The 8983-nt window shown below is 38.3% G+C and overlaps 1 protein-coding gene across 1 annotated transcript in view; it reads left to right on the forward strand.

Moving 5' to 3' along the window:
- Positions 1 to 8541, forward strand: part of AMMECR1 (AMMECR nuclear protein 1) — a 125398-nt gene extending 116857 nt beyond the window's left edge. Inside the window, 3 exon segments of the mRNA XM_037512071.2 lie at positions 218 to 308; positions 1731 to 1827; positions 4178 to 8541. Coding sequence (XP_037367968.1) covers positions 218 to 308; positions 1731 to 1827; positions 4178 to 4292 — 303 coding nt within the window. The 3' untranslated portion in view covers positions 4293 to 8541.
- The last annotated feature ends 442 nt before the right edge of the window (positions 8542 to 8983 follow it).

Consider the following 8983-nt stretch of genomic DNA (forward strand, 5'->3'; position numbering starts at 1 on the left):
CAGCACCTGTTGAGGACACACAGATTAATGTTTCAGTCTCCATTCCATCAGAGTGGTCTTCAAACCCAAAGCGAAAACTTTGAACTGAGAAAATTGATATGGCCTTCCAAAAGCAAGGGGAAAGGAAGAATTGCATTCTCTTGAAAGTTAAATTATAACTTTTTCTTTCTGTTTCTATGAAGAAGACTGTACTAATAAAACTGCCAATTTCTTTCAGGTGGGTGTACATGGCATTAGAATAGAATTCATCAATGAAAAAGGATCAAAACGCACCGCCACCTACCTACCGGAGGTTGCAAAGGAGCAAGGTCATTGTTGTACTTTATTTTATATGATCTGGTGAAGAATTTAAACAAATATACAAATTGAAATGCAATATCTGACCTTGCAGTTATGTCTGATAGTTGATCAATGTAAAATTATAAGAAATGATTCTTCCATCACTGCCACTGCAATGTCTGTATAAAATCGGTGAATTACGCGCACAGAAGTTGAACCTCTGCACTAAAGCTTGACAGCACAAACACACAAAAGTGTACTTTCGAAAAGCAAAGAGTTGTAAAAGTTGAGTTTTATTTCAGGCAACAGATTGCTCCAATTAAAGTACCATTTTCCCATATTCCATTTTACTGTCGTCTTGTGGCATAAAAAAGCCTTTTTTGTTTGACAACCACACAGTTCATTGTCAGTTTCAAATGTTTCATAACTAGGTGGGTGCCATGACTCATTATGCTGCCATGAAGAATTTGGGTTTCCCATTAAGATTAGGAGCATTGGGGATATTTGAAATATTAGTTTTTTATATGCTTGGTCTGCACCTCCTAATCAACAACTGTTTTTCTATTTTGCAGATATAGCACAAACCTTTGTAAGCTACCACCATAACATAAAATAACTTTTCACACTATAGTATCTTGTCCTTTCTAGCCATTGCTAAATTCTAGTTTCATGTTAGTTGAAATAAGTATTTCTTCTATATCTAGGAACCTTTTCTTATCACCAGAAATCATTTGTAATTTGGTTTTCCCATGTTTGTTTCATATAAATGTGAGATATGTAAGAGCAAAATTTAATGTCATTAAACCCCAAATGATAGAATTAGTCTTCAGCAATCTGAAGATTCATTTCGTTTGCTTTTGCAAATGTCTTCATCCTGTAGTTCTATTGAATTTGTAAAACATACATCAGAGATAGAGAGCCTTGAATATTAGTATGCCACACCATGTTAGAAATAATAAAAATGCCTTTGTATACTGCACACAAATACACTTGATTGACTGTAGAAAATACCATTAGGAACAGTAATTACCATGAGTTAGTGTAGGTGTCCTGACTACTCCTGAGTTGGCACAATGACATTTAGGCTCTTACTTCCCTTTTAAAGATGTTACTGTTGGAGGAGAGCGCAGTGTTTGGGGTTCGTTACCAGGCACAACCGAGCAGTTCATGCCAGCCTCTCAGACTCCTTGCCTTTGATTGAGATTGAGATAAAGAAGCCAATGCTGTTAGCCATGTGGATAGCTAGAATTTCAGGTGTGTGGTGGTGAACCTGGTTCTCTCCAGAGTGAAATCTTAGTGCTTCTGTGTGATTGTTTTTAGGACCAAAGAAGTTGATGGCATTTGGTGACAGTGATAACTGACTTCTCCAAAGTCATTTTGTATTTAACCCAAGATGCTCATTGCTTCTTTCTTGTTCTTGACTGGTATTTTATCTGGTCTACTCTCCACAGGATGGGACCATATTCAGACCATAGACTCCTTACTGAGGAAAGGAGGATACAAAGCTCCAATTACTAATGAATTCAGGAAAACCATAAAACTGACCAGGTACAGAAGGCATTTTCTGGTGCAAGGCAGACCAGTACATTTTGATGTGTACACCTCTAACCCTTTGATTTCTTTGGTCTTCCTAACTATACTTGCTTCTCTTCTGACACAGTGTGGAAATGTATGCCAGGGCCATCCTGAGAGTAAATACTCAGCCTTACTGAGGGCAGTAAGGCCCATATGATATATGAGCTCATCCTTCATATCTTAAGCTTGGTGGGGCTACCCTGGCCTCATATGAGCAAGCCCTCTGAGCGTTTAGGCTACATTATTGAAGAAAGGTACCTGAATTTGCTATTGCCTGGCTTTTGACATTGCTTAGCAGAACCCCAGGATTCTGAGAAGCAGTCCCTAAATTGAGTTTAACCTTGCAGTTTTGGCAGTGATAGAAGTCTACCATGAAAGCTTGCTGAAAGACACAGTTGAGCTAGACTCACAAATGCTAAATAAAATTCAGCATGGGACAATAGGGATACTTATTTTAAAAGGAAACTATCAAACATTTTAGGAAGATGGGTTGTGTTTCCATTTATTTCAATTCCATAAAACCACATTGAATGCTTTTAGTCTAAACATGGACTGTTTTAGCTCTGAGGAATAACAAATTTGAAAATGCCTCCATTTCTGCTCTCCCTGAGCTCATAGTCTAGGAAAATAGAAGGGCATATACATACATAAATATTACTTTGAGGCAGAATGTAATGGGTGATGTGAGATCATAAAACAGGGTAAGAGGAATTCCAGAAGAGGGTAAGGGATAACAGAAAATTTCAAAGAGGAGGTGGATTTGAGACTGGGTATAAAGAATGGGTAGATTATTTGATAGGTAGAGACAGAGAGAGGAAAGGGATTAACACAAAGAAAACTTTGTGAGTCAAGGCATGTAGGTATTGGAGAACAGAGCAAGTTCTGAAGAGTGTTCCATTGTCTGAGTTGGACTTTCAGTGTACATACAGAAGGTGGTCATTAGGGTGAAATATGATGCAGGAGGTAGGTTGTATCATGGAGCTTCTTGGGTTCTACATTTAGAAGTTTAGTCCTGATTCTATAGGCAATTGGCAGCCACTGAAGAATGCTAAACAGATGGATTTGGAGAAGTATAATATTGGAATTGGAAACAGGAAAATTAGAAGGCATTGCTGTTATCTATGGAACTGTGGCAGCAATCCAAGAAAGGTGAAATGGGAGCCTCAGCAAGAGCTATTGCAATGGAATGGGAAGATAGGAGGGGACAGATAGGAAATTATTGTGGAAGAAATGAAAGGACTTAATCATCACCTAGAAGTAGGGGAGAAGAACAAGCCAAGAAAAAGGGAGCCAAGCTGATCCCTTTAACAAAGGCAGGGACCACAGGAGGAAAGTTTTATGCACTGATTCTGGAGTGCTTCCTAGGATACTGCTCTATGTAGGACTGTCTACAGGATCACTGAAAATGTATATGTATGGAGCTCATGGCTAGAGGTGGTAATTTGGGTGGGGTTCAGTGAGAGTGGACAGGACACAGTGTCGAAAGAACTGAGGTTAGACATGTAGGAAACCCCTACAAGGTAGCGGTAGGATGCATTGACAGAGATAAGAGCAGTTTGAGAGGCAGGGGGAGCATCAGGGTTATGTACATATAGATAATGTACCTGTAGGTAATGTGGAGTTGTAGAGCCCATGGCATGAGAACTTCAGAAGGGGAGTGGGAATGGTATCATAATGGAGAGGAAAGAAGAATGAGGGGGTAGCCTTCTGCAAGGACGGATTCGGTAAAAAGTAGCAGCAGAAGTCTAGAAGCACTAGGCCAAGGGGTAGTGTGAGATGAGGGATTGACGGTAGAAAATACACATTACTCTTTTGAAAAGGGTGGCAATGAAAAGAAAGCTAAAGATGGGGGAAAGAGGTTTGGGGATACCAAGGTTAAGAAAAGTTCTTGTTACTTTTTCTAATTGCAAGACCTAGGCAGATGTATGGATAGAGGGAAGCAAATGGTAAAAGAGGGAGCAATGGAAGATCCCAGAAGAAAAAGTAGTCAAGTGAATGAGATGCATACATAATGGGGAATAGGTTAGTTTTCCCCTTTTCATTTCTGTTAGCCAACCAGGACTGAGGGAGGACAATAAAATTTCTGAGACCATTTGAACCAGGAGTTGTAGAGTGGAAAGAGCACTGTGTTCAGACGCTGAATTCCTTGGTTCTGATTGCAGCATTGCTACTCTCTAGCTGTGTGACTTTAGGCAAGTCATCACTTCTCTCCGACTCTTTCCTGATCTATAAAATTCTCTCTCTAAGGTCCCTTCTAGCTTGACATTGGCATGTCACCTTATTTCCTGATATTAACTTTGTCTCTTCCCTGATTTTCTTTCAGGTACCGTAGTGAAAAGATGACCCTGAGCTATGCTGAGTACCTTGCTCATCGCCAGCATCATCACTTCCAAAATGGCATTGGGCATCCCCTTCCGCCATACAACCATTATTCCTGACACTGAGCCGCACAACCAGTCACTGGGCCTCTCTGCAGACCTCTTCCCAGGAGACCCTACCCCTTCTTGGTCTAGCTATCTCTTTTACTGTACTATTTTATGATGATAGTTTCCGTTGCCATGGTGACGCTTTGACACCGTCAATTAAGATCATCATGGTAACGGGTAGGAAATGGCATTTAAGAAGATTCTGTTTTATTATTTTAGACCATTCATTTTTTTGCAGCATATATGAATTTGGGGGTTTTCTTTCCTTACAATGTTAGAGTTTTGCTTTGCCATCTCGATTGGGTTTCTATCTTTCCATCCTTCTTGCCTTCTTTCCTGTCTTCTTTCCTTCCTTCCTTCGTTTCACTGTGGATGGAAGAAATTGTGCAGTTTATAAGGATTTTTTTTTAGGTTTTTTGTTAGTGTTCCTCAGTAAGGTAATTTTTGCTAGTTGAGTTTGACATTAATTCATATCAAATTCAGGTATTTGTATATTACCCATGAGTTTGTCTAAAATTCATTTTGCTATGAGTTTAGTATGTAGCTCTTTGCTCCTTGAGTATGTTTTTTCCCATGGTTAAAATATATGAACTTTAGTTCAAATAGGGGATTATTCAAAGGTCCATGATAGGGCTTGTCACAGAGAGTGAGAAATCATTTATGCCTGTGTGCTGGTTATCATAGGAGAGACTGCCTCATCACTTTATACAACCAACTTACAAACTAAAACACTGTTTTAAGAAAGTACAAGCTACTTTTCAGCTATGCTACAGAAAGCATTTGAAGAGCCATGAATATCAGAAAGAGAACAGATACAGAACTTAGTGCCTTTGAGAAGAATATAACTAAATGGAATTAAGAGGGGTTTTTAAAAAGGCAATTTAGAGAAATATTCTTGTAAAGTTTTATTGTTTCTATATATGAAATGACAGATTAGACAAATCCCTTACACTTAAGTATTTTTTTAAGCTGAAAAAAATTTATTCTGAGCAAATAACCAAAAAGAGACATTTGTCTGTTATATATTAAATCTGTTAGCTTTAGATTTCGCTAAGTCATGATCGGCCAGAGACAATTTTAGCTACCATTTAAAGAAATGGTAAAGATAATCTAGTGAAACGAAAGTTCATATATGCCATGATTTCAGATATTTTTGTCATGGGGGCAGTACTGGAGTTTTAGAAATACTATAAAATAGCTTGAATCTCGTTCTGCACTACATACTTTTGATATAAATACATTTACTATGTTGATGAGATGTTAGGTTACACCTGTAACAGTGGAATTGGCACTTAGATATGATCTAGAGTCCAGCTCATGTGCAGGACTATTCTTCCCATGATGTATACAAAACAAACTTCCTAATGTTAATAGGAGGTCTGTATATATATTCCCAGGAAAAAAGACAGATGATTCTGAAGAAAGATTACCTTCATAATGGTAATGGTAGTGTGTGTGTATGTATGTGAGTGTGTGACGTGTGTATGCACATATATGTGTATATATATATTTTTTCAAACAGGATACAGTATATCAAGTGATAAATAGAAGTATGGTGCAGAATATATAGTCTAAAACTATGAGATGTCACTGAATAACAAAATGGCCTAGCTTATACATGTAGCTGCTGTGACAAGTGACAGACTGCTAGTTCAGACAAAACCCCTTTTCTAGTTTGAGGTTAATTGGATGAATTTCTTCTGCTTGCCATTATGGCGAAGCAAACTGCTTTAGTTTTGAAGAGAGTGCTTAGAAGTTTGTTGGTATTCCTTCATCCACAGCATCTGTTGTTGAAATAACCATTTTCAGTTACGATGCCTTAACTAAGAAGCCAATTGTTAGCCTGAAATGTAGTCTCGGTAGCCAGTTCCACTGAACCTAGAGATTAGTCTGAGAAGACTAGCTGCTGGGCTTTAGAAAGGGATTTTGAGTCCTTTCATTTCTACTTGGGAGCATTTCGGAGCAGATTAGTCTTGCAGTATAAAAACAAGTGGCTACCTGATGGAAACTTTTTCTTGCCCTTATAGGGAAACTGAGCACAAGCTGAATGATACTGTCTGCTGCAAAAAAAAAAAAAAAAAAAAAAAAAAAAAGTAAATAAACAAGCAAACTGAAGAGAGACAAAATAGACCAATATAGATCCACCTTATCTGTCATCTCATCAGTTCAACAGGCTCCTCATCCTGGGTGAGCTCATGGTTAGAAGTTTTTTTAAAAAGAAAAGATCTATTTACATATATATATGTCTGTGTGCATATATATATACTTACACATACATATGTGTGTGTTTATGTATTTAACGGTGCTAATCAAATCTTGAGCAGGTCACGTGACTGGTCATGCGGACTCTAAAATCATATCAGATTTTTTTTTAATTCTTGATATATGCAGATGTTATACAGATTTTCTTACCGGTGTAATAATGTTATACTGAAGAAATAACCATCCTGCAGGCTTCAGAGGACGAGGTCAGCAATATTTCCCACCATGGCTTGGGGGAAAAGGATAGTTTTGTCTCCTTTTGTATTCAAAATAATGCACAGTGCATTTTTGTCTCTAAGTAGCTGTTGACTAAAAGACTTTGTAGTGTAAAGGGTGTTATACAAACTGCAATGGTGTGCTTCAAACAAACAAATGCTAGACCTTTGCACCTTTGTCGTATATTACAAAGCTGTTAAATATGTGGTTTGACTTAACTTTGAACATGTTGAAATATGTAGCATGTGTTTTTAACTCAGACAAAGATTCTAATTGCACAGGTTATATTCTAGCCAGTTGTGGTTTATTTGTTCAGAAACACAAATGTGAATTGCACTCTTATCACCAGAATATTACATAAGTTCAGTGATCTTCAAACAGCTCAGAAGTAATACTTGAACTTCATTTGAGTAGCACAAAGTTTACATGGCCCCTTTTAATGTTAATTAGTTCCATTCATGTTTTCCGTTTTCAAATGCAACTGGGTATTTTTCCTCTTGGAAAATAGTACGTATTTTACTTTGGTATGTAGCAAAAGGCTTCCATTTCTGGAAGGGTTTTCTTGTTCTTAAACAAGGTCAGCCAGGTACCAGATTCTAAAAGAACAATTGTTCCCTTCCCCCCTTTAAGTGGCCTTCTGACTGCACGAGAATGTGCTACTACCCCCTCCAGTCTCCCTGCCATGAGAGGTCAGTATGTTATTGATGGAGGAAGTATGAGGCTTGCTCTTTGCCCCCCACCCCACTTAAAGTAGTCACAAGGTTCTCAGTCCAGTGCATACAGCCCCAATGCTCAGCACACCAGAAGTTTGTATGCTGGCCTCTTTTCATGTCTTCAAATGTGCAGGAAATTCGAAACTGTCTTCTGGAATAGGTTCCATCTCTTATGTGTGTTAGATCAAACCAAAGAAGCCCCTAGCCATGCCCAAATGCTGCTCCAAAAGCCTGCCTTCCAGTCCTTACAAAAACCTTGCAGGATTAAATGTGTTAACTTTTTTATTTTTGTACAGTTTCTAAGTGATTTTTTGCTAGTGATGTTAAATTGAATTAAGTTTATTTGAGGAGTGTGAGCACCTCCTCCATTTGAATAAACTGGTGACTTTTCCTTTTATTTTTTAAAAACAGAAACCCATTGTGTGCCTCTCGATTTAAGGGTTTCTGATTACATTATTCTTAAGACCAGCATTGATCCTTTATATACAGAGATATGTTTTCCTTGTTTTTTATTACTGTTTCAGAAAAAAATAAACCTTTTATTTTGCTCTGGACCCAGTAATTGCGCTGGGGCATAGACGCACTGAGAAAACAAACTTTTGTAACCACCTCTGTTTTTGTATATCAAAGTTGATTACTTTTGAAATATTTGGATCTAGTTTCTAAGTTATTTTAGTGTTTTATATGTTCCCCCAAATTATTTTGAATCGGTCACCAGCATAATAAATTCTTGGTGATGCATCCGTGAGACTTGTAATGAGCAAAAGCTACCTGGAGTAGCTCTTTTCCTTCTTTCCTAGTGACCTGTTTTTTGATTACAGTAAGACACCACAGATTACCTGAAACCCTTTCAGGTAATAACTAGATCCTCCTTCCTCCCCCAGTTAATTGCTTAATAGTTTGAAGGAACTATTGGAAATGGGCATTTTATATGACATATATGGCTTTAAAACATTAAACATGAGAAGGTTTATGTGGGTCTGTAAGGTATGGCTGTGGAAAGATATTGTAGTAGTTTTGACACTATTGTTATTACCTTTTAAATCATTTACCCAATAAAACGTTAAAACTCAGTTACCATTTGTTGTTTCTTTCTTTAACCTGCCTCATCATAGGATCTGGGTTTCGTGGCTAATCCTTATAATACATTAACAGTTGAAGACTTTGAATTATATATTTAGAAAGTGATACTGGTTTCTTTCCTAACTTAGCACTCGGGAATTTCACCTGTCTCCAGCCCCTCCCTGTCAGATGTTTACCAAAGTCACCCCTTTGCCTAGCCCTCCATTCTGGCATGGTGCCGGAGCGGAGCCTTCTTCAGGCCCCGTCCCGGATCTGAGACAAACATCAGCCTTGAATTCTGGTCGCAGCTTAGCTACATTTAGGCCCGCCCTGAACACCTTTCAAAATCACTGTGTTTCCCCTTTGTGAGATGGTAGGAGGCAGCAGCAGTGCTCTCCACAGAAGCCACCTGATGAGGTGGAAGCCCTTCTTCTGCCATCAGCACTTTGC

This window comes from Talpa occidentalis, unplaced genomic scaffold (genome assembly GCF_014898055.3).
Source record: "Talpa occidentalis isolate TD23 unplaced genomic scaffold, MPIMG_talOcc4v2.1 talOcc4.15, whole genome shotgun sequence".
NCBI lineage: Eukaryota > Metazoa > Chordata > Mammalia > Eulipotyphla > Talpidae > Talpa > Talpa occidentalis.